Source organism: Oncorhynchus mykiss, chromosome 4 (assembly GCF_057628025.1).
Source record: "Oncorhynchus mykiss isolate SJ-2025 chromosome 4, ASM5762802v1, whole genome shotgun sequence".
Lineage (NCBI taxonomy): Eukaryota > Metazoa > Chordata > Actinopteri > Salmoniformes > Salmonidae > Oncorhynchus > Oncorhynchus mykiss.
In genome coordinates, this window is record NC_143025.1 from 78559537 (window position 1) to 78585090 (window position 25554).

Here is a 25554-nt window from a genome sequence, read left to right on the forward strand (position 1 = left end):
TTCCCCCCCTCTCCTGTCTTGCAGATGAAGATTCTGATTATGTTTGAGGAATATAATGGTGGCTGTAAATGGAGCTCAGCTGTTTGAGTTTAAACACTGTGTCAGAGAATTCAACCAGATCGATCGCATCAACATCCTCCATGATGTCATCGTCACTTCTGTCAACATAGACATGATACCATGATAACCACACACATGACATCCTTATATACATTATACAACAACCATCATAGGCTACATACATAGAAATAACTCTTTGCACCTATTTTATGATGATGCTGATGAAGATAAAGATGATGATTTATTGCTTTATCTGGACATGGTTCGTCAGGACCTCCAACAGCCAAAGCTAAGTAGTAACATTAACATGATGCCTTCTAATTGCAGTCGCTGTACTCATAATATACAGGAGAACGATCGCCTTACGGCGAGGATAGTGGTGCTGCAAGCCCAGCTTCAGACACAATCGTTAGGCAAGGGTCATTTCAGTGTAGGAAAGGATGAAACAGGGTCTGTGCCACCAGTAAAAAAAAAAAGGTACAAATCCCCTCGCACAGTCCCCGCAGGAAATGCTGTAGGAATGCTCAACCGGTGTCGCTCATTCAGGCGACAGAAACTTTCACCCGGTTTTCTCCATTAAGCAACGAGTTGGAGTCAGAGGCCGAGCCTTCTCTTGTCTCTACTCCTCCCGTTACAGGGACTGAGACTCCGAAGCTTCCCACCATTAGCTCTGACAAATTGAAAACCCTAGTCATTGTTTTGGACTTAAAACGAATCATCCAGCGATCATACACTGTTTACCAGGGGGCAGGGCTACCGACGTTAAGGCTAATCTGAAGATGGTGCTGGCCAAAGCTAAAACTGTCGGAAAGATATCAGTTTGTCTCTGTGAATGGTTTGTCCTCTGACAAATCAACTGTAAATGTTGGTGTTCCTCATATTTTACCTCATGGGGATGTCATTTGGAAACATAATGTTAACTTTCACTGCTATGCTGATGACACACAGCTGTACATTTCAACGAAACATGTTGAAGCCCCAAAATTGCCCTTGCTCGAAGTCTGTTTCAGACATAAGGAAGTGGATGGCTACAAACTTTGTACTTTTAAACTCGGACAAAACAGAGATGCTTGTTCTAGGTTCCAAGAAACAAAGAGATCTTCTGATGAATCTGACAATTCATCTTGATGGTTGTACAGTCGTCTCAAATAAAACTGTGAAGGACCTCGGCGTTACTCTGGACCCTGATCTCTCTTTTGACGAACATATCAAGACTGTTTGACGGACAGCTTTTTTCCATCTACGTAACATTGCAAAAATCAGAAACTATCTGTCCAAAAATGATGCAGAAAAATAAATCCATGCTTTTGTTACTTCTAGGTTAGATTACTGCAATGCTCTACTTTCCGGCTACCCGGATAAAGCACTAAATAAACTTCAGTTAGTGCTAAATATGGCTGCTAGAATCCTGACTAGAACCAAAAAATGACTCCAGTACTCGCCTCCCTACACTGGCTTCCTGTCAAGGCAAGGGCTGATTTCAAGGTTTTACTGCTAACCTACAAAGATTACATGGGCTTGCTCCTATCTATCTTTCCGATTTGGTCCTGCCGTACATACCTACACGTACGCTACGGTCACAAGACGCAGGCCTCCTAATTGTCTCGAGAATTTTTAAGCAAACAGCTGGAGGCAGGGCTTTCTCCTATAGAGCTCAATTTTTAAGGAATGGTCTGCCTACCCATGTGAGAGATGCAGACTCGGTCTCAACCTTTAAGTCTTTACTGAAGACTCATCTCTTCAGTGGATCCTATGATTGAGTGTAGTCTGGCCCAGGAGTGTGAAGGTGAACGGAAAGGCTCTGGAGCAACGAACCGCCCTTGCTGTCTCTGCCTGGCCGGTTCCCCTCTCTCCACTGGGATTCTCTGCCTCTAACCCTATTACAGGGACCCTGGCTTACTGGTGCTCTTCCATGCCGTCCCTAGGAGGGGTGCGTCAGTTGAGTGGGTTGAGTCACTGACGTGATCTTCCTGCCTGGGTGGGCGCCCCCCCCTTGGGTTGTGCCGTGGCGGAGATCTTCGTGGGCTATATATACTCGGCCTTGTCTCAGGATGGTAAGTTGGTGGATAAAGATATCCCTCTAGTGGTGTGGGGGCTGTGCTTTGGCAAAGTGGGTGAGGTTATATCCTGCCTGTTTGGCCCTGTCCGGGGGTTTCATCAGATTGGGCCACAGTGTCTCCTGACCCCTCCTGTCTCGGCCTCCAGTATTTATGCTGCAGTAGTTTATGTGTCTTGGGGGCTAGGGTCAGTCTTTATATCTGGAGTACTTCTCCTGTCTTATCCGGTGTCCTGTGTTAATTTAAGTATGCTCTCTCTAATTCTCTCTTTCTCTCTTTCTTTCTTTCTTTCTCTCTCTCTCTCACTCTGAGGACCGGAGCCCTAGGACCATGCCTCAGGACTACCTGGCATAATGACTCCTTGCTGTCCCCAGTCCACCTGGCCGTGCTGCTGCTCCAGTTTCAACTGTTCTGCCTGCGGCTATGGAACCCTGACCTGTTCACCGGACGTGCTACCTGTCCCAAACTTGCTGTTTTCAACTCTCTAGAGACAGCAGGAGCGGTAGAGATACTCTTAATGATTGGCTATGAAAAGCCAACTGACATTTACTCCTGAGGTGCTGACTTGCTGCACTTGCTGATAATTATTATTTGACCATGCTGGTCATCTATGAACATTTGAACATCTTGGCCATGTTCTGTTATAATCTCCACCCGGCACAGCCAGAAGAGGACTGGCCACCTCTCATAGCCTGATTCCTCTCTATGTTTCTTCCTAGGTTTTGGCCTTTCTACACAATAAAACACAACAAAGGACACACATATACTAAAAGCAGCACCTCATCAGTTACTATAAAAAACAAAGTGTTTTCTCTGTTTCATACTTGTAATTACTTTCAATATCACTGGTTAAATAAAGGTTAAATAAAAAATATTGCTGTATTCCATATTGCTTTTGCAGTGGCTCAATCCTACTAGGAGGTCTTTGTCATCTAAGCCTTGCAGTACACAGTAGGCCTTAGTATCTGACAGTAACGTGTTTGGTTAGTAGTTCCATAACTACCTGCTTGGTTGTGAGTACTTTAGACAGACTTGATTTGATTTATGTTTGCTGTATTATAAAACATTTAAAACAGCATTACCATACACAGCATTTGTTAACATGTAAACAATTCCAAACCATATATTTTATTTGACCTTTTAGTAAAATTCCTTCTGCTTTCGTATTTGGTCATAATTCAGAGAACAAGAATAGCTCACTTCCATAAAATGTTTGATTACCATCTCATACCATTTTACTATGTTTCATAGAAAATTATGATCTATTGATGGCGATAGTTAGTATTTTTGGAGCCATTATCAAATGTATAATATGATGACAAATGATAGTGTTTTGATGGATTTTGCCATTTTGTTACATGTATTCTAAGTTTTGTGGGTGTTCTTTATTTAACATTTTGACAAATTATACAATTTTGAAAAAGTTATTTTATTTTGTGGTATGTATTTAAAGTTTTGATGGTGTTAGTGCATTTCGCAAGAAACATGTGTTGAATGTATACAGAGTATACAAAACATTATGAACGCCTGCTCTTTCCATGACATAGACTGACCAGGTGAATCCAGGTGAAAGCTGTGATCCCTTATTGATGTCACTTGTTAAATCTACTTCAATCAGTGTAGATGAAGGGGAGGAGACAGGTTAAAGAAGGATTTTTAAGCCTTCAGACAATTGAGACATTGATTGTATGTGTGCCATTCAGAGGGTGAATGGGGAAGACAAAATATTTAAGTGCCATTGAACAGGGTATGGTAGTAGGTGCCAGGCACACCACTTTGAGAGTGTCAAGAACTGCAACTCTGTTGGGTTTCTCACGCTTAACAGTTTCCTGTGTGTATCAAGAATGGTCCACCACCAAAGGACATCCAGCCAACTTGACTCAACTGTGGGAAGCATTGGAGTTAACAAGGGCCCGCGTCCCTGTGGAAAAAGTGGTGCAACCCAATATTAGGAAGGTTCTCCTAATGTTTTGTACACTCAGTGTATGTGTAAATAAACATATTTTATGTTGAAGGACTGACTGAAGACATCAGTAGATGAAGTGCTCTTATACAAACCTTTAAGTGCACTAATTGGCCCAATACCAAATCGACCCCTAGATCCTATGCCTGCCTTGGTGGCAGCAGGGTAGCCTAGTGGTTAGAGCGTTGGACTAGTAACCGAAAGGTTGCAAGTTCAAATCCCCTAGCTGACAAGGTACAAATCTGTCGTTCTGCCCCTGAACAGGCAGTTAACCCACTGTTCCTAGGCCGTCATTGAAAATAAGAATGTGTTCTTAACTGACTTGCCTGGTTAAATAAAGTTAAAATTTAAAAAACAAAAAAATGAAACACCTCAAACTCAACTCTGGACATCGAAGCCACGTTTTGCTTGTTTTCATTGTTCCCCTCTAATCAGGGACTGATTCACCTAACCAGGTGGGTGCAATTAATTATCAGGTAGAACAGAAAACCCGCAGGTTCCGGACCTCGTAGGGTCAGAGTTGAATAACCCTGCTGTATACTGATGTGGAGCTCTAAGAGGAATTGACTGGTGTAACCAACTTGCCCTCTGATAGGCTAAGTTGAAGTTTCACCATGTTGCTAATACCAATCAAATCATCTCAGATGTCTCCAAGCACATAGGGCTTACAGTCTAAGGGTCAGTTTGGGACTGGGCCGTCATTGTATTTCACTGAAGGTCTCCATATGACAGGATTTAGCGCCCTCCAGGGGTAGTCTTAAGAATCTAACCAGGTTGGTTAACTTTCATCACTATGAATAAGTAGTAAGTGTGCATGTTGGGATTGTGTGTTGGTTGTGTTGTTGTTACCATGGACATAGTAGAGAGTTAGTTTGACCATGACCCTCCACCTCAGCACCATATAATCTACAAGAATTAGGATTTGGATTAGAGAAACACATTTTAGTCGACAGAGGTTAGGTGCAGGAGATATCCCAGATCTGTTTGTGCTGTCTTGCCAACTCCTATTGTCATTGTTCGACGTGACAACATACAAGTGGCAAGACAGCACAAACAGATCTAGTACCAAGCTAGGTTTCCATGCGTACAGACAGGGGTTACAGCTAGAGATTAGGGGTTACAGCTAGAGATCAGGGGTTACAGCTAGAGGTCAGGGGTTACAGCTAGAGATCAAGGGTTATAGCTAGAGGTCAGGGGTTACAGCTAGAGATCAGGGGTTACAGCTAGAGGTCAGGGGTTACAGCTAGAGGTCAGGGGTTACAGCTAGAGTTCAGGGGTTACAGCTAGAGGTCAGGGGTTACAGCTAGAGGTCAGGGGTTACAGCTAGAGGTCAGAGGTTATAGGTGCAAGGAGTTTCGATACCTACAGATAATCTAATCATGGATCGAGAGAAGATTGAAGATAAGTGTTTCCAATGACATCATCAACCAATTAGTAGACAATTACTTAGCAATGTCTACTCATAATTGGTTATAATTACACAACGCACACCGATGATGTCATTGACATTTGATTTTACTACATAACATAGAAACGCACAATTTTTACATATTTGATGTTGGGGTGATGCTGAAGATAATGAATATGTAGTTGAACATTTTAAATTAACATTGTTTAAATTTGAAATCAAATCAAATTGCATTTGTCACATTGACGAATACCACAGGACATTACCATGAAATGCTTACTTACAAGCCCTTAACCAACAATGTGGTTTTAAGAAAATAGAGTTAGGAAAATATTTACCATAAAAACTAAAGTAACATTTTTAAAGTCACACAATAAAACGACAATAATGAAGCGATATACAGGGGTACCGGTACCGAGTCAATGTGTACAGGTTACAGAGGGTACCGGTACCGAGTCAATGTGTACAGGTTACAGGGGGTACCAGTACAGAGTCAAAGTGTACAGGTTACAGGGGGTACCAGTACAGAGTCAAAGTGTACAGGTTACAGGGGGTACCGGTACAAAGTCAATGTGTACAGGTTACAGAGGGTACCAGTACAGAGTCAATGTGTACAGGTTACAAGGGGTACGGTACAGAGTCAATGTGTACAGGTTACAGAGGGTACCGGTACAGAGTCAATGTGTACAGGTTACAAGGGGTACGGTACAGAGTCAATGTGTACAGGTTACAGGGGGTACCAGTACAGAGTCAATGTGTACAGGTTACAAGGGGTACGGTACAGAGTCAATGTGTACAGGTTACAGAGGGTACCGGTACAGAGTCAATGTGTACAGGTTACAAGGGGTACCGGTACAGCGTCAATGTGTACAGGTTACGGGGAGTACCGGTACAGCGTCAATGTGTACAGGTTACAGAGGGTACCGGTACAGAGTCAATGTGTACAGGTTACGGGGAGTACCGGTACAGCGTCAATGTGTACAGGTTACAGAGGGTACCGGTACAGAGTCAATGTGTACAGGTTACAAGGGGTACGGTACAGAGTCAATGTGTACAGGTTACAGGGGGTACCAGTACAGAGTCAATGTGTACAGGTTACAAGGGGTACGGTACAGAGTCAATGTGTACAGGTTACAGAGGGTACCGGTACAGAGTCAATGTGTACAGGTTACAAGGGGTACGGTACAGAGTCAATGTGTACAGGTTACAGGGGGTACCAGTACAGAGTCAATGTGTACAGGTTACAAGGGGTACGGTACAGAGTCAATGTGTACAGGTTACAGAGGGTACCGGTACAGAGTCAATGTGTACAGGTTACAAGGGGTACCGGTACCGAGTCAATGTGTACAGGTTACAAGGGGTACCGGTACCGAGTCAATGTGTACAGGTTACAGAGGGTACCGGTACAGAGTCAATGTGTACAGGTTACAGAGGGTACCGCTACAGAGTCAATGTGTACAGGTTACAGAGGGTACCAGTACAGAGTCAATGTGTACAGGTTACAAGGGGTACGGTACAGAGTCAATGTGTACAGGTTACGGGGGGTACCAGTACTTAGTCAATGTGTACAGGTTACAGAGGGTACCAGTACTTAGTCAATGTGTACAGGTTACAGAGGGTACCAGTACTTAGTCAATGTGTACAGGTTACAGAGGGTACCAGTACTTAGTCAATGTGTACAGTTTACAGAGGGTACCGGTACCGAGTCAATGTGTACAGGTTACAGAGGGTACCAGTACTTAGTCAATGTGTACAGGTTACAGAGGGTACCGGTACAGAGTCAATGTGTACAGGTTACAGAGGGTACCGGTACAGAGTCAATGTGTACAGGTTACAAGGGGTACCAGTACAGAGTCAGTGTTCTGCCCTCCTTTTCCTGTAGTCCACGATCATCTCCTTTGTCTTCCTCACGTTGAGGGAAAGGTTGTTGTCCTGGCATCACACTGCCAGGTCTCTGACCTCCTCCCTATAGGCTGTCTCATTGTTGTCGCAGTCGTGGGTGAACAAGGAGTACAGGAGGGGACTAAGCACGCACCCATGAGAGGCCCCCGTGTTGTGGGTCAGCGTGGCAGATGTGTTGTTACCTACCCTTACCACCTGGGGGCAACCCGTCAGGAAGTCCAGGATCCAGTTGCAGAGGGAGATGTTTAGTCTCAGGGTCCTTAGCTTAGTGATGAGCTTTGTGGCCACTATGGTGTAGAACACTAAGCTGTAGTCAATGAGAAAAGCATTCTCACATAGGTGTTCCTTTTGTCCAGGTGGGAAAGGGCAGTGTGGAGTGCGATTGAGATTGTGTCATTTGTGAATCTGTTCCGGGCGGTATGTGAATTGGAGTGGGTGTAGGGTTTCCGGGATGATGGTGTTGATGTGAGCCATAACCAGCCTTTTAAGCACTTCATGGCTACCGATGTGAGTGCTACAGGGCGGTAGGCAGGTTACCTTCGCTTTCTTTGGCACAGGGAGAGCTATTGATTTCAGCTAATGATTTAATTCAGTTATTAAAATCAACTCCAGGAATAGCTTTACTGCTTGTTGGGAGGGTTAGGCTACACTTTACTCTAATGCTCTGTCATAAAGGCTACATAACACTGTCTTAACACTGTTATAACACTGTCATAGCAGATGGGGAAACTTTGACTTTGAGAGATGGATAAACAGAGTTGATGATGTTTATCACCGTTACCGGGTGAACGGTTAGACTGGCCCCTCTTATGGTGTGTTACAGACTCAATGTTGTGAGACAGACTTTCACCCTGACTGCAATGGGAACCAACCCCAGGTCTGACACAGCGAAGGTATCTGTCTGTTGTAATGACATTACTGTCCCTGGCACAGAGACCATGTCAGGGAGTTAGTTATTGTCTGTGAGACACAGTCTCATGACTGGCTGCTGAGCAATGAAGTCAACCACGTTACCAACAGCAGCCTCAGAGCCCATCACACTGTGTTCGTTGTGTTTGGAATGGAGGTACATACTCAAACGTGTTGCTTTCGTGCTGAATGAAAACCATGGCTGTCTTGAGAGACACTTTGGGTTTGAGAGTTATGCACCCTCTGGTTACCCCTTCTCACTTGTAACACCCACACACGTAAGCATGTGCATACACACATGTACACATACATGCACATACACACACGCGCACGCACAAACATGCACACACACACACATACACAGACAAGATTCCCTGGTTTCTATGGCAACATTTAAATAGTGTGTTTCTCTCACTGTTCTCTCCTCCTCTCTCTCATCTCTCTCTCTCTCTCTGTCCTATCTCTCATCTCTCTCATCTCTCTCTCTGTCCCCACTCTCTCCCTCCCTGTCCCATCTCTCTCCCTCCCTGTCCCATCTCTCTCTCTCCCTGTCCCATCTCTCTTTCTCCCTGTCCCATCTCTCTCTCCTCTCTCTCATCTCGCTCTCTCTCCCATCTCTCTCTCATCTCTCTCATCTCTCTCTCTCTCTGTCCCCCCTCTCTCTTTCCCTTTCCATCTCTCTCTCCTTCTCTCCCTCTCTCTCTCTCTCTCTCTCTCTCTCTCCCTCTCCCATCTCTCCTCTCTCTTTCTTTCTCTCTCTCTCCCTCTCACTTTCTCATCTCTCTCATCTCTCCCTCCCTCTCTCCCATTTCTCGCTCTCCCTCCCATCTCTCTCTCCCTCTCACTCTCCCTCTCCCTCTCTCTCTCTCTCTCTCTCTCTCTCTCTCTCTCTCTCTCTCTCTCTCTCCCTCTCCCATCTCTCTCTCTCTTCCATCTCTCTCTCTCACATCTCTCCCTCTTTCTCTCTCTCTCTCTCTCTCTCCCTCTCTCTTTCTTTCTCCCATCTCTCTCTCTCTTCCATCTCTCTCTCTCTCTCTCTCTCTTTCTCTCTCTCTCTCTCTCTCTCCCTCTCTCTCTCCCTCTCTCCCTCTTTCTCTTTCTCTCTCCTTCTCCCTCTCCCTCTCCATCTCTCTCTCTCTCTCTCCCATCTCTCTCTCTCTTCCATCTCTCCCTCCCATCTCTCTATCTCTCTCTCTCTCCCATCTCTCTCTCTCTCTCTCTCCCATCTCTCCCTCTCCCTCTCCCTCTCCCATCTCTCTCTCTCTCTCTTTCAAGCTCTCTCTTGAAAAAAAAACTGTTATTGCATTCCAGAAACACCCATGACAGTTTCAGAGCAGAAACACCAGGGAATATGTGTTTTTTATATTATAGGGACATTGCTATGTAATCCTCCCTTAGATATTGCAAACTTCCATAATTTGTTGAAGTATGTCCAAGTCAATTTATGAACCAACCAACAGTTCAACAATAGTACATCAGTCTGCTGCACTACAGCAGTATTTTGCTAAAGTATATTTCCACAACCTGTCACCAGTCTTGTCTTTTATCCTACTGATGGATTTTCATTTAAGACAGAACATTTATATATATTGATTTACTCTTAAGAATGAAGAACATTTTGATAAGGGAAATGTTGTGACAGAGAATCTTTCCCCCTGGGTGTGGTTTTCCCAGTAGAGGAAAGTTGGGAATAAAGGAGTGGCCAAATAAAGAAGGAATGTATAAGGAGTACATAAAAGAGTGTGTGTGAATTCCTACTGTAGCTGTCTAGCTGTCACCTCAACAACACATCAACAACCGGTAATGTAACGTTTTATTCATTTATATATCTCTTATTTCTCCAGGTTAGTCCAGAAAATCTGTATTGTCCCATTGGTGAGTTTGACTTCTCTTTGACAAGGGAGCTTTAACCTTATTTTATTGTTTTACTGTTTTACTTTACTGTGTGTTGCATTTTTAAATGCACTTTAAATAAAGTTCGATTTGATCTATCTAGCTCCAGCTGTCTGGTATCATAGTTGATGAAACATGGAATATTAAAATACAATGTTGGCTGATCCCTGTCATAGACTTGCTGCTTCCCCCTCCAGAAGCTGGTACTTACTCTGCTCTGCAGCACGGCCAATTTAGTCCTGGGCTAAGGTTGGTGTTATGCACTTTAGAGTGTGAAAGTATTAAATGTTTCTTAGCTTTGCTGCAGTCTAAAATAGGTAATTTGCCAAACCAACATTTTGCAGTGTGAAAAGCCCTGGCTTATAGAGTGTATCTTCCACTAACCTACATTTTGGCTGAATAGGATCATTCATTGTATGATGATCCATCTACATTTTATATGAGACAGATTTGACATGTTCTGCATACTGCAGGTCTATGGGATGTTCAAAAGTAGGCCACTTACTGAGGGAAAGCTAGATTCAATCCGATCACCACTTTTCGGTGGTGATGGCTAGAAGGCATGCAGCTAATGTCAAAATGATGTCAAAAGTAGCATGTTTGAGTCACTTTGGTGAGAATTTTACAATTTTAGTTAACCCTAATTGTTTCCCTAACCTTAACCTAATTCTCCTAATTTGCAATGTTAATTATCCTAACCTGGCGTGTAAATTCTCCTAACCTGCTACGAAAAGTCGGTTGGTATGGCAACTGCTTGGCATTGGACCACAACGAGGAGCTACAGAACCTACAGAGGGAACATCCCTGGGGCCGAGCTCCCTACCATCCAGGACCGGTAGCCTGGCGGGTAGATGCGTTGGCCCAGTAACTGAATGGTTGGTGGATTGAATCCCCGAGCTGACAAGGAAAACATCTGTTGTGGTGTTCTGTCCCTGAACAAGGCAGTTAACCCATTGTTCCCCGGGCGCTGATGACGTAGCTGTCGATTATGTCAGCACCCGCACGTCACTGATTCAGAGGTGTTGGGTTGAACGTGGAAGACACATTACAGTTGAATGCATTCAGTTGTACAACTGACTAGGTATCCCCCTTTCCCACTATACCAGGCAGTGTCAGAGGAAGGCCCTACAAATAGTCAAATACTCCATCCACCCAAGTCATAGACTGTTCTCACTTCTGGCTGCAATGCTACCTCACGACAAGCGGTACAGATGCACCAAGTCTGGAACCAACAGGACCCTGAACAGCTTCTACCCCCAAGCCATAAGACTGATAAATAGTTGACCATATACCTATCTGCATTGACCCTTTTCGCACTCACTTTTTTTTTACTCATCACGCACTGTATGCTGCTGCTGCTGTCACTTTATTCATAGTTCTCCCTATGTAGCCTACATCTCTGCCTCAATTACCCCTGCACATGGACATGGTACTGGTACTGGTATGGTACTAGTAGCAAGTTATCGTTGCTCATTGTGCCTGCTTTTATTATGACCTGTTTTACTTTTCTATTGCGTCTATATTGTCTTTCTCTCTGCATAGTTGAGATGTCAGTAAGCATTTCACTGTTAGTCCACACCTGTTCACAAAGCATGTGACAAATTGCATTTGATTTGATTTGAAAGTCCCTTCTGCCATTAGCTGCATCCCATCTAGTCAAACCCCTTTTGGGCTATGCACCTTTTGAAGGTTCTGTTTAGAAGGGATACAGCTTTTGTCAGAACTGACTTTTCTTAGCAGGTTTTAGGAGAACTCACGCAGCAGGTGGGAAGAATTAACGTAGCAGGTTACTAGAATTAAATGAAGGTCAGGAAAATGGTTAGGTTTAGGGTTAGCTAAAAATGCACACAAAAAAAACGTTGACAATGGTTGTTTAAGATGGCGCCGACAGATACGACAGCTCTGCTTCTAGCTCCTAAGCAACTTTGCAGTATTTAGTTTTTTACAAGCACTTCTCTACACCCGCAATAACATCAGCTAATATGTGTATGTGAACAATAACATTTGATTTGACGTTAAATTGGACAAAAGCTGTATCCCATCTAGACATCAACCCACTTTTGAAGGCAATGTTTCTGTGTTCGCGGATTCTGCAATTGAAAATGAGTCCAGACGTAATCTAGGCCTAAGAACTTTTAGACATTATGGTTTGAACATTCCATTCTGAATGACAAAGAAAGAGATATGGAGAGCAGATGTGTTACACCGAATTGTTTCTTTTACTAGTGGGTACTTAGAGCATGTATGGTTTGGAGGCCTATTGCAGAGTCATCATGTATTGTCTATAAAGACCATGCACAACATACAGGCTATACAGACTGAGGGCAGGTAATCAGGTAATGATGTTATTAGTGAGTAGCTATCTGTACAATCTGCTGTGCTAAGAGAAGACAGTCACTTGTGTGACTGTGGCAGAATGATTACAGACAACAGATTCACAATTCCATACACATTCCTTACGAAGGGCTTTATTATGCATCATGTTCCATATGACATGGCCTTCTACCATCATACTCTGTGTATGAGTACTGAGTAGTGTGGGACTTGGTCTATAATAATCACGGGAGTGAGGTAATTCACTGGGGCCATCTAGTGGTCATCTCAGTATCAGCTGGTATAATCAGCAATGAAACTGGAGCAAATAAGTTCCTAAAGTGAAAATCTTCCTAACCTGTGATCCAACAGTGGTGAGTTGCTATAGTGATTTGTGTTTTGTTAGGGCTTCTAATGCTTCCGTTTCTGATGAAGATGAAAAAACGTAGTGATGCTGTTCTCTCTTTACTTACAGATACTATGGAAGTAAGTACCTACCCTCCTTCAACCTCTACACTGACAACTAGCAACTGAGAACTCAATGATAGGAACTTGCTCAATATTCTTGAAGTATTGTGTGGAAATTGTCTCTGTATGTGTCTCATTCTGTGTTATTTGTCTGTGTCTGTGAGTATGGGAGTGTGTGCAAATGTGTCGGTGCCAGTGTGCATGTACGAATGTGTGTATCTTTGACTGTATGTGTGTGTACTTATCTTGTCCCCCCCAGCTCTCTGATGCTCTGTGTGGCTGTCCGTCCTCTGGTTCTACCCCCCAGGGAAGCAACAGTATCTGGCCCAGTCAACAGCAACCAGGGGGTCCAGTCTGGCCGACACAGCCCAGCCAACAGCCCAGTCAACCCCAACCCCCATCCTGCTGGCCTGAGCAGCCCAGCATCCCCTGCTGGCCTGGTCCTCAATCATCCCAACCAGCCCCAGCTCAACCTCAGCCCATGCCTTGCTTTCCTGGGAACCCGAACACCCCCTGCTGGCCTGGGCAACAGCCAACCCAACAAGCCCCAGGTCCAGCCCAAAACTGGCCTGGGCCACAGCCATCACAACCATCCCCAGCTCCAGCCCAAAACTGGAACTGGCCTGGTCCTCAACCATCCAAACCATCCCCAGCTCCAGCCCAAAACTGGCCTGGTACTCAACCACAACATACCCATCCAGCCCCAACCCATCCCTGCCAGCCGTGCTGGCCTGGACCCCAGCCCCAGCCTTCCCAATTACAGCCCCAGCCTGCACCCCAGCCTTATCAACCTCCAGCCTCAATTCAAGCCCAGGCCCAGGGCCCCAGCCAGCCCAGTCCCCCAGTGTGGCCAGTCCCAGGCTTTAACCCAGGAGTTAACCCAGGGTCTGGATGGCCATTCGGACCTGGTCAGGACCCAGGTGTACAGTCTAGTTGGCCTGATCAGGACCCAGGTGGTTTCCCACCTGCTACACAGTGGAATCCGACACCAACTGGACAGGTGAGAGACAGGGAGGGAAGGAGCATCAGCAGATGGAGGAAAGGAATTGGCATAATCATTGTGTTGGTGTGAAGATAGCGCCATATCCTAAATGTCTGTGTGTTGTGTTGGTGTATAGAATGTGCCCTACAACCTGAACCTACAAAGAGGCATCTACGACAAGATGATGCTCACCATCATGGGCCAGGTCAAACCAAACGCTAAGCAGTGAGTTCATCAACTACCATAGTCTACTAGGGTCTTTGTTGTCTACTGGGATGAATACGATCCCTGAGATACCCAGTGGAAGCATTGGATGTACAGTACACATTACCAGTATGCTATTTGAATACAACTGATGTAATAAGTCATTTTACTATATTGAATGTCAGCTGCTTTCAATACATCACGATCCTGGAAGAGTGGGCCTATTAACCTGATTGATGACTGTAGTTTTTCACTATCTAATATCTTGACCTGTGTTTTTATCAATATGATCGATTAAACTGTTTTGATCCTAACTTGTTTAGGTTCACAGTGAACTTTCTGCGAGGTAATGACATCGCCTTCCACCTCAACTCTCGGTTCAATGAGGGGGGCAAGCAGGCAGTGGTGAGGAACCACAAGATGGGAGAGCACTGGGGGAAGGAGGAGAGGCACACACAGGGAGGCTTCCCCTTCATGGCCGGTCAGTCCTTCGAGGTCAGTGGGAATATTCTTTATAGCAGTGCAACTCTAACCTATACTGTACTGACTAACAACCTATACTGTACTGACTAACAACCTATACTGTACTGACTAACAACTCTAACCTATACTGTACTGACTAACAACCTATACTGTACTGACTAACAACCTATACTGTACTGACTAACAACTCTAACCTATATTGTACTGACTAACAACCTATACTGTACTGACTAACAACCTATACTGTACTAACAACCTATACTGTACTGACTAACAACTCTAACCTATACTGTACTGACTAACAACCTATACTGTACTGACTAACAACTCTAACCTATACTGTACTGACTAACAACCTATACTGTACTGACTAACAACTCTAACCTATGCTGTACTGACTAAAAACCTATACTGTACTGACTAACAACTCTAACCTATACTGTACTGAATAACAACTCTAACCTATACTGTACTGACTAACAACCTATACTGTACTGACTAACAACTCTAACCTATACTGTACTGACTAACAACCTATACTGTACTGACTAACAACCTATACTGTACTAACAACCTATACTGTACTGACTAACAACTCTAACCTATACTGTACTGACTAACAACCTATATTGGTCTGACTAACAACCTATACTGTACTGACTAACAACCTATACTGTACTGACTAGCAACTCTAACCTATAATGTACTGACTAACAACCTATACTGTACTGACTAACAACTCTAACCTATACTGTACTGACTAACAACTCTAACCTATACTGTACTGACTAACAACCTATACTGTACTGACTAACAACCTATACTGTACTGACTAACAACTCTAACCTATACTGTACTGACTAACAACCTATACTGTACTGACTAACAACCTATACTGTACTAACAACCTATACTGTACTGCCTAGCAACTCTAACATATACTGTACTGACTAACAACCTATACTGTACTGACTAACAACCTATACTGTACTGACTAACAACCTAAACTGTACTGACTAACAACTCTAACCTATACTGTACTGACTAACAACCTATACTGCGCTGACTAACAACCTATATTGTACTGACTAACAACCTATACTTTACAGACTAACAACCTATACTGTACTGACTAACAACTCTAACCTATACTGTACTGACTAACAACCTATACTGCACTGACTAACAACCTATATTGTACTGACTAACAACCTATACTTTACTGACTAACAACCTATACTGTACTGACTAACAACTCTAACCTATACTGTACTGACTAACAACCTATACTGTACTGACTAACAACTCTAACCTATACTGTACTGACTAACAACCTATACTGTACTGACTAACAACTCTAACCTATGCTGTACTGACTAAAAACCTATACTGTACTGACTAACAACTCTAACCTATACTGTACTGACTAACAACTCTAACCTATACTGTACTGACTAACAACCTATACTGTACTGACCAACAACCTATACTGTACTGACTAACAACCTATACTGTACTGACTAACAACCTATACTGACTAACAACCTATACTGTACTAACAACCTATACTGTACTGACTAACAACTCTAACCTATACTGTACTGACTAACAACCTATATTGGTCTGACTAACAACCTATACTGTACTGACTAACAACCTATACTGTACTGACTAGCAACTCTAACCTATACTGTACTGACTAACAACCTATACTGTACTGACTAACAACTCTAACATATAATGTACTGACTAACAACCTATACTGTACTGACTAACAACTCTAACCTATACTGTACTGACTAACAACTCTAACCTATACTGTACTGACTAACAACCTATACTGTACTGACTAACAACCTATACTGTACTGACTAACAACTCTAACCTATACTGTACTGACTAACAACCTATACTGTACTGACTAACAACCTATACTGTACTAACAACCTATACTGTACTGACTAACAACTCTAACCTATACTGTACTGATTAACAACCTATATTGGTCTTACTAACAATCTATACTGTACTGACTAACAACCTATACTGTACTGACTAGCAACTCTAACCTATACTGTACTGACTAACAACCTATACTGTACTGACTAACAACCTATACTGTACTGACTAACAACTCTAACCTATACTGTACTGACTAACAACCTATACTGTACTGACTAACAACCTATACTGTACTGACTAACAACTCGAACCTATATTGTACTGACTAACAACCTATACTGTACTGACTAACAACCTATACTGTACTAACAACCTATACTGTACTGACTAACAACTCTAACCTATACTGTACTGACTAACAACCTATACAGTACTGACTAACAACTCTAACCTATACTGTACTGACTAACAACCTATACTGTACTGACTAACAACTCTAACCTATGCTGTACTGACTAAAAACCTATACTGTACTGACTAACAACTCTAACCTATACTGTACTGACTAACAACTCTAACCTATACTGTACTGACTAACAACCTATACTGTACTGACTAACAACCTATACTGTACTGACTAACAACTCTAACCTATACTGTACTGACTAACAACCTATACTGTACTGACTAACAACCTATACTGTACTAACAACCTATACTGTACTGACTAACAACTCTAACCTATACTGTACTGACTAACAACCTATATTGGTCTGACTAACAACCTATACTGTACTGACTAACAACCTATACTGTACTGACTAGCAACTCTAACCTATACTGTACTGACTAACAACTCTAACATATAATGTACTGACTAACAACCTATACTGTACTGACTAACAACTCTAACCTATACTGTACTGACTAACAACTCTAACCTATACTGTACTGACTAACAACCTATACTGTACTGACTAACAACCTATACTGTACTGACTAACAACTCTAACCTATACTGTACTGACTAACAACCTATACTGTACTGACTAACAACCTATACTGTACTAACAACCTATACTGTACTGACTAACAACTCTAACCTATGCTGTACTGACTAAAAACCTATACTGTACTGACTAACAACTCTAACCTATACTGTACTGACTAACAACTCTAACCTATACTGTACTGACTAACAACCTATACTGTACTGACCAACAACCTATACTGTACTGACTAACAACCTATACTGTACTGACTAACAACCTATACTGACTAACAACCTATACTGTACTAACAACCTATACTGTACTGACTAACAACTCTAACCTATACTGTACTGACTAACAACCTATATTGGTCTGACTAACAACCTATACTGTACTGACTAACAACCTATACTGTACTGACTAGCAACTCTAACCTATACTGTACTGACTAACAACCTATACTGTACTGACTAACTACTCTAACATATATTGTACTGACTAACAACCTATACTGTACTGACTAACAACTCTAACCTATACTGTACTGACTAACAACTCTAACCTATACTGTACTGACTAACAACCTATACTGTACTGACTAACAACCTATACTGTACTGACTAACAACTCTAACCTATACTGTACTGACTAACAACCTATACTGTACTGACTAACAACCTATACTGTACTAACAACCTATACTGTACTGACTAACAACTCTAACCTATACTGTACTGATTAACAACCTATATTGGTCTTACTAACAACCTATACTGTACTGACTAACAACCTATACTGTACTGACTAGCAACTCTAACCTATACTGTACTGACTAACAACCTATACTGTACTGACTAACAACTCTAACCTATAATGTACTGACTAACAACCTATACTGTACTGACTAACAACCTATACTGTACTGACTAACAACCTAAACTGTACTGACTAACAACTCTAACCTATACTGTACTGACTAACAACCTATACTGTACTGACTAACAACCTATATTGTACTGACTAACAACCTATACTTTACTGACTAACAACCTATACTGTACTGACTAACAACTCTAACCTATACTGTACTGACTAACAACCTATACTGCACTTACTAACAACTCTAACCTACACTGTACTGACTAACAACTCTAACCTATGCTGTACTGGCTAACAACCTATACTGTACTGACTAACAACCTATACTGTACTGACTAACAACTCTAACCTATGCTGTACTGATTAACAACTCTAACCTATACTGTACTGACTAACAACCTATACTGTACTGACTAACAACCTATACTGTACTGACTAACAACTCTAACCTATACTGTACTGACTAACAACCTATACTGTACTGACTAACAACCTATACTGTACTGACTAACAACCTATACTGTACTGACTAACAACTCTAACCTATACTGTACTGACTAACAACCTATACTGTACTGACTAACAACTCTAACCTGTACTGTACTGACTAACAACCTATACTGTACTGACTAACAACTCTAACCTATACTGTACTGACTAACAACCTATACTGTACTGACTAACAACTCTAACCTATACTGTTCTGACTAACAACTCTAACCTATATTGTACTAACTAACAACTCTAACCTATACTGTACTGACTAACAACCTATACTGTACTGACTAACAACCTATACTATACTGACTAACAACTCTAACCTATACTGTACTGACTAACAACCTGTACTGTACTGACTAACAACCTATATTGTACTGACTAACAACTCTAACCTATATTGTACTAACTAACAACTCTAACCTATACTGTACTGACTAACAACCTATACTGTACTGACTAACAACCTATACTGTACTGACTAACAACTCTAACCTATACTGTACTGACTAACAACCTATACTGTACTGACTAACAACCTATACTGTACTGACTAACAACTCTAACCTATACTGTACTGACTAACAACCTATACTGTACTGACTAACAACCTATACTGTACTGACTAACAACTCTCACCTATACTGTACTGACTAACAGCCTTTACTGTACTGACTAACAACTCTAACCTATACTGTACTGACTAACAACCTATACTGTACTGACTAACAACTCTAACCTATACTGTACTGACTAACAACCTATACTGTACTAACAACCTATACTGTACTGACTAACAACTCTAACCTATACTGTACTGACTAACAACCTATACTGTACTGACTAACAACCTATACTGTACTGACTAACAACTCTAACCTATACTGTACTGACTAACAACTATTATTAATGTTACCAATGGCCAGTTGTTTTTTTCATTATCTCTACTAGTAATGGTGAATACAGGGATAAAGTAGTTAAAGTGGGTTATAGATCAGCACTGTCGGATGTCCTCTACATCAAGCATTTGTATTTTTCTGATGAAAGCTTTTGTTGAGTCCATGTACAGTTGAGTGTCCGAGAGGTGGTCAGATGTAGCTTTCAGACTTTTACATAACCAGGTTATTTTGCAAAGACAATCTGGCCACCAGTGTTTGTCTGTCCTGCGTTTCAGATGAAGATTTTGGTTACGTCTGGCGAGTTTAAGGTGGCTGTGAACGGAACTCAGCTGTTTGAGTTTAAACACCGCATCAGAGAACTCAACCAGATCGATCGCATCAACATCCTCCATGATGTCATCCTCACCTCTGTCAACGTAGACACGATACCATGACAACCATACATATGACATCCCAATATTATACAACACTCAGCATAGGCTACATGCATAACATGGTATCAATCTGCAGTTAAAGTCTTTGCAACTTTTTTATGATAATGGTGATGATGATTAAGATGGTGATAATGGTGATGATGATTATGATGGTGATAATGGTGACGAGCTGCAAACATAATACTGCATTAATACCCACTAACTCCACAAAAAAACAATCATTTTGCAAATGTGTGTAATTTACAAGGTATGAAGGACTAAGAATTAAGCAATGCCATTTCGTTTAAATGTGTATAATATTTTATATCTATTTTCTGTTGAACATCTATGTAAATAAACATACTTTATGCTTATGATGTCTTCCTGACTCAAGGTATCAGTAGATACAGTGCATTACACTGATTCACTAAAGGTCTCCATATGAGGGCATTCAGTGCCCTACAAGGGTAGTAAATAACAAACATTTTATGAAATAAAACCATTAAATTGAATGAAGTTTTACACATTTTATTGTAGGGGGGTTGGGGGAGGGGTTGGGGGAGCGGGGAGCTACAGAGGGGTTGGGGGAGCGGGGAGCTACAGAGGGGTTGGGGGAGCGGGGAGCTACAGAGGGGTTGGGGGAGCGGGGAGCTACGGAGGGGTTGGGGGAGTGGGGAGCTACGGAGGGGTTGGGGGAGCGGGGAGCTACGGAGGGGTTGGGGGAGTGGGGAGCTACGGAGGGGTTGGGGGAGCGGGGAGCTACGGGTGGGGGGGTCATTGAGAAAGTAGAAATACACTGGCTAGATAGAAGTACAATGATTTCACTGCTTACTGTCAATTAAGAAGAATGTCAGTGTTAGACAGGTGTTCACAAATATCACCTCCAAGATCATGTGTCTTGTGAAGCTGTTGTACTCCTCCTCTGAGGCTAGGTTATTATTACCTACAGTAGTAGAATGTACTGTATGTGCTGTACTGAACATCACAGGTACTGAGCAACACCCTCTGTGGCCAGGTTCTGTGCACACTGGGACTTCTGTAGTCCAACTTTTCTTGGTTCAGAAAGGCTGGAGCTCTGTCCAGGGGACTTGACATCCTCCACAGGTGAGCCCCAAGAGGCCTCTTCTTCTGGGGGTGGGAGCGCAACACAGGGCCTCTCTCTGGAGTACACACCTCCAGCCTGACTCATGGAGGGAAGCTTAAACAATCCATTGTTGTAAATTGCTATTGTTGTTGTTTTAATTGCATTGAGTGCATGTATGGTGTCGGTCTTGCCCTCCTGTCATCTTGCTGAAAAATGAGGACCACAATGGAAATAAGCCTTTATTGTGTTTTTATCCTAGATAATTTTTTATGTATCCAGCTGGAGCAGCTTACTACTTCTAAATATCCAAAAAATTCAGTCAATCAAGCAATCAATCACATTTCCTTTGTATAATGCTTTATTTACCAATATATTATACCTTTTTACAACCAAACACATAACCTGTGTAAAAAGTATTTTATCCTCTCTATAGACACTTACTTTCTCCCCTTCTGCCTTCTCCATGGGGACATGGACCTCTCCCTGTCTTCGTGGCCCTTCCCCTGTGCCCCCTCGATCAGGGGCCTCACCTTGGACACCAAAGGCAAACAGAGGGATTCTCCTGTAGAGAGTAGAACATCACCTGGTTACCGTGTACAGCTCTGTACTAGGCAGTGTGAATGCAACTCAAGATAATGAATAAAAGCATTGTTGGTGTTGCGTACATGTGAACGTATAAACGCTCTTCAAGAAGTATGTGTGATAAAGTCTTAATGTGACACAGCGTATTTTACCTTACCAGTAGACTTCCAGTCACTGCGCTAATGCTAGATAGCATTTGCTCACGAATCTACCTCTAAATTCCTTCATACTGCACGCAGAGACATAAAACTATTATCCACGAGTTCATCTGACTCTGGGTAAGTAGGAAAATGCCAGAATCTCGCAGTCTCCCTTTAAAGGATCCCTTGTCTGTACCATTACATGTTGTTTGAGCTTCTGGCCAGGAATGGTGCTAACATACTGCTGCTGAGAGCTCTGCTGTGCTCGTTTGAACGTTCCCATACAACAGTTTAAGGGGTAAAATATCACCTCTACGTACAAAATTTGAGTGTGTGCTTGTGTCCTCTCTTACCCATATTGCTGGGCTTAGCCAGTTTTTCAAAGTGCTGTTTAAGGAAGGCCTCATGGTGACTGTCATCTAGTGGGTCATAGACTTTCCTCATCGCCTCGTCGTTACAAGACACTTCCATCTTCCTCTGTAGGGTAGCACCATGGTGTAGGTAGCCGGAGGACAGCTAGCTGTTCTGGGTACAATGACTTCAATACAAAACCTAGGAGGCTCATGGTTCTCACCCCCTTCCATAGACACAGTCATTATGACATCATCCAGCCTATCAGAGCTCCTGCAGCATGAACTGACATGGTTTCCACCCAATCAAACGATCAGAGAATAAATCTAGTACTGAAAGAGTAAGCTATAGCTAGCTAGCACTGCATCAAATGTGGTGAGTAGCTCACTCAAAGAGAGAGCAAGACAATAGTTGAACAGTTTTGAACAAATTAATTTCTTCCAAAATTAAGGAGAAGCAAATCAGAGAGAGATAAAGAGATATATATATATATATACAACCAAATATAGCTATTTTTTTTAAAACTTATCTAGCGAATAAGGCTAGTTAGTTTAGCCTACTCAAACAACCAGCTCAAACAGAGAGGGATGCTATGTTAGCTAGCTATCCAACACTGAAACTCTTCAAAGTCAAGGTAAGCTGCTGGTTTAATTCATTTATTGCCACCGGGGCAGCCGGTGTAACTGATAAACTGCTTTCTGACTGTACTGCATGATTGTAGCGAATTTACTAACGTGATAGTTCTAGTAGCTATGTTGACTGACGTGACAACAACGTAGGCTTTGTGTAGTGGTTAGCGGTCATGATATGAAGGTTTGGAAATGTTTTTTTGCCTGGTCACAGACAGCTGATGTGTTGTGTACTGAAGTCCACAAGCAAAGGGAAAAGGTGAGAGGAAGAGAGCACATAGATAGTTGCGAGAAGGAACTATATATACACAAATGTGGCTGCTATGCAAGTGAACTGTGTTTGCGTGTGTTCAGGGGTGAATTCATTCCACTGATTCTTAAATGGAAGCAAACGGAATGAAATGGAGATAAACATACCAGAATTTGTCCAATAGAAATTCACATTTACACCCTAGATCAACTAATGATTACACCCTAGATCAGCTAGATGCAGGCAAGAGTGTGCAAGGCGGCTGTAACGATGTGCGCTGAGAGTCGGGAAGCAAGTTCAGGGAGTGAGTGTTTAAAATAATAAATGAAACATAATACAAAACAAGAGCAGCCTGGTGACCTAGAGGCCGGAGAGGGAGCACACGTGACAGTACCCCCTCCCGACGCGTGGCTCCAGCAGCAGGACGCCGACCAAAATGACGATCCCGGGGATCAGGAGCGGACCGGTCACCTCTGCTAAGGTGTGGGAACCTGTCGGTCCAGCTGAGGTGCGGGAGCATGACAACCTAGAGCGCTGGAGAGAGAGCATACGTGACAGTACCCCCTCCCCGGCACGTGACTCCAGCCTCAGGACGCCAACCACAGGGACGATCCAGGGGATCAGGAGCGGACCGGTCGCCTCCGCTGAGGCACAGAATCCTGACAAACCGGCTGAGGTGTGAAAGCCAGATGAGCCGGCTGAGACCTCCCCGGTTGCCTTGGTCGAGGCATGGGAGCCTATCGAACCATCTGAGGCATTGGAGCCTATTGAACCAGCTGAGGCATGGGAGCCTATCAAACCCGCTGAGGCATGGGAGCCTATCGAACCAGTTGAGGCATGGGAGCCTAGCGAACCAGCTGAGGCATGGGAGCCTAGCGAACCAGCTGAGGCATGGGAGCCTAGCGAACCAGCTGAGTTAGGCATGGGAGCCTAGCGAACCAGCTGAGTGAGGCATGGGAGCCTATCGAACCAGCTGAGGCATGGGAGCCTATCAAACCATCTGAGGCATGGAAGCCTAGCGAACCAGCTGAGGAATTGGAGCCTAGCGAACCAGCTGAGGCATGGGAGCCTATCGAACCAGCTGAGGCATTGGAGCCTATCGAACCAGCTGAGGCATGGGAGCTTAGCGAACCAGCTGAGGCATGGGAGCCTAGCGAACCAGCTGAGGCATGGGAGCCTAGCGAACCAGCTGAGTGAGGCATGGGAGCCTATCGAACCAGCTGAGGCATGGGAGCCTATCGAACCAGCTGGGGCATGGGAGCCTATCGAACCAGCTGAGCAATGGGAGCCTATCGAACCAGCTGAGCCATGGGAGCCTATCGAACCAGCTGAGGCATGGGAGCCTATCGAACCAGCTGAGGCATGGGAGCCTATCGAACCAGCTGAGGCATTGGAGCCTATCGAACCAGCTGAGGCATGGGAGCCTAGCGAACCAGCTGAGTGAGGCATGGGAGCCTATTGAACCATCTGAGGCATGGGAGCCTAGCGAACCAGCTGAGGCATGGGAGCCTAGCGAACCAGCTGAGGCATGGGAGCCTATCGAACCAGCTGAGTAAGGCATGGGAGCCTATCGAACCAGCTGAGGCATGGGAGCCTAGCGAACCAGCTGAGTGAGGCATGGGAGCCTATCGAACCAGCTGAGGCATGGGAGCCTATCGAACCAGCTGAGGCATGGGAGCCTAGCGAACCAGCTGAGTGAGGCATGGGAGCCTAGCGAACCAGCTGAGGCATGGGAGCCTATCGAATCAGCTGAGGCATGGGAGCCTATCGAACCAGCTGAGGCATGGGAGCCTAGCGAACCAGCTGAGGCATGGGAGCCTATCGAACCAGCTGAGTTAGGCATGGGAGCCTAGCGAACCAGCTGAGTGAGGCATGGGAGCCTATCGAACCAGCTGAGGCATGGGAGCCTATCAAACCATCTGAGGCATGGAAGCCTAGCGAACCAGCTGAGGAATTGGAGCCTAGCGAACCAGCTGAGGCATGGGAGCCTATCGAACCAGCTGAGGCATTGGAGCCTATCGAACCAGCTGAGGCATGGGAGCTTAGCGAACCAGCTGAGGCATGGGAGCCTAGCGAACCAGCTGAGGCATGGGAGCCTAGCGAACCAGCTGAGTGAGGCATGGGAGCCTATCGAACCAGCTGAGGCATGGGAGCCTATCGAACCAGCTGGGGCATGGGAGCCTATCGAACCAGCTGAGCAATGGGAGCCTATCGAACCAGCTGAGCCATGGGAGCCTATCGAACCAGCTGAGGCATGGGAGCCTATCGAACCAGCTGAGGCATGGGAGCCTAT

General features: G+C 43.7%; 1 protein-coding gene across 5 annotated transcripts; it reads left to right on the forward strand.

The window, feature by feature from the left end:
• The first annotated feature begins 9994 nt into the window (after positions 1–9994).
• LOC110522451 (uncharacterized) lies at positions 9995–20599 on the forward strand. 5 transcript variants are annotated; one of them, XR_016495628.1, is made up of 7 exons: positions 9995–10099; positions 10369–10441; positions 12941–12991; positions 13233–13973; positions 14092–14180; positions 14483–14654; positions 20088–20599. XR_016495628.1 is itself a non-coding variant. In XM_090233473.1 (7 exons), the coding sequence occupies exons 3-7, from the start codon at positions 12920–12922 to the stop codon at positions 20244–20246; spliced, it is 1233 nt and encodes a 410-aa protein (XP_090089599.1). In that variant the 5' UTR covers positions 9995–10099; positions 10369–10441; positions 12912–12919; the 3' UTR covers positions 20247–20599. The 5 variants fall into 5 exon arrangements, 4 of the variants coding, with proteins under 4 accessions (XP_090089599.1, XP_090089600.1, XP_090089601.1 ...); XM_090233473.1 differs by having other exon boundaries at positions 12912–12991; XM_090233474.1 differs by having other exon boundaries at positions 12912–12991; positions 13281–13973.
• Positions 20600–25554: the final 4955 nt, after the last annotated feature.

Excerpts from the sequence above, each read along its gene's own strand:
- LOC110522451 (XM_021600852.3), top strand. The coding sequence starts at position 13,155 with ATGTGTCGGTGCCAGTGTGCATGTACGAATGTGTGTATCTTTGACTGT. Across the intron at positions 13,974-14,091 it reads ATCCGACACCAACTGGACAG|AATGTGCCCTACAACCTGAA; the intron begins GTGAGAGACAGG and ends GTTGGTGTATAG. Across the intron at positions 14,181-14,482 it reads GTCAAACCAAACGCTAAGCA|GTTCACAGTGAACTTTCTGC; the intron begins GTGAGTTCATCA and ends TAACTTGTTTAG.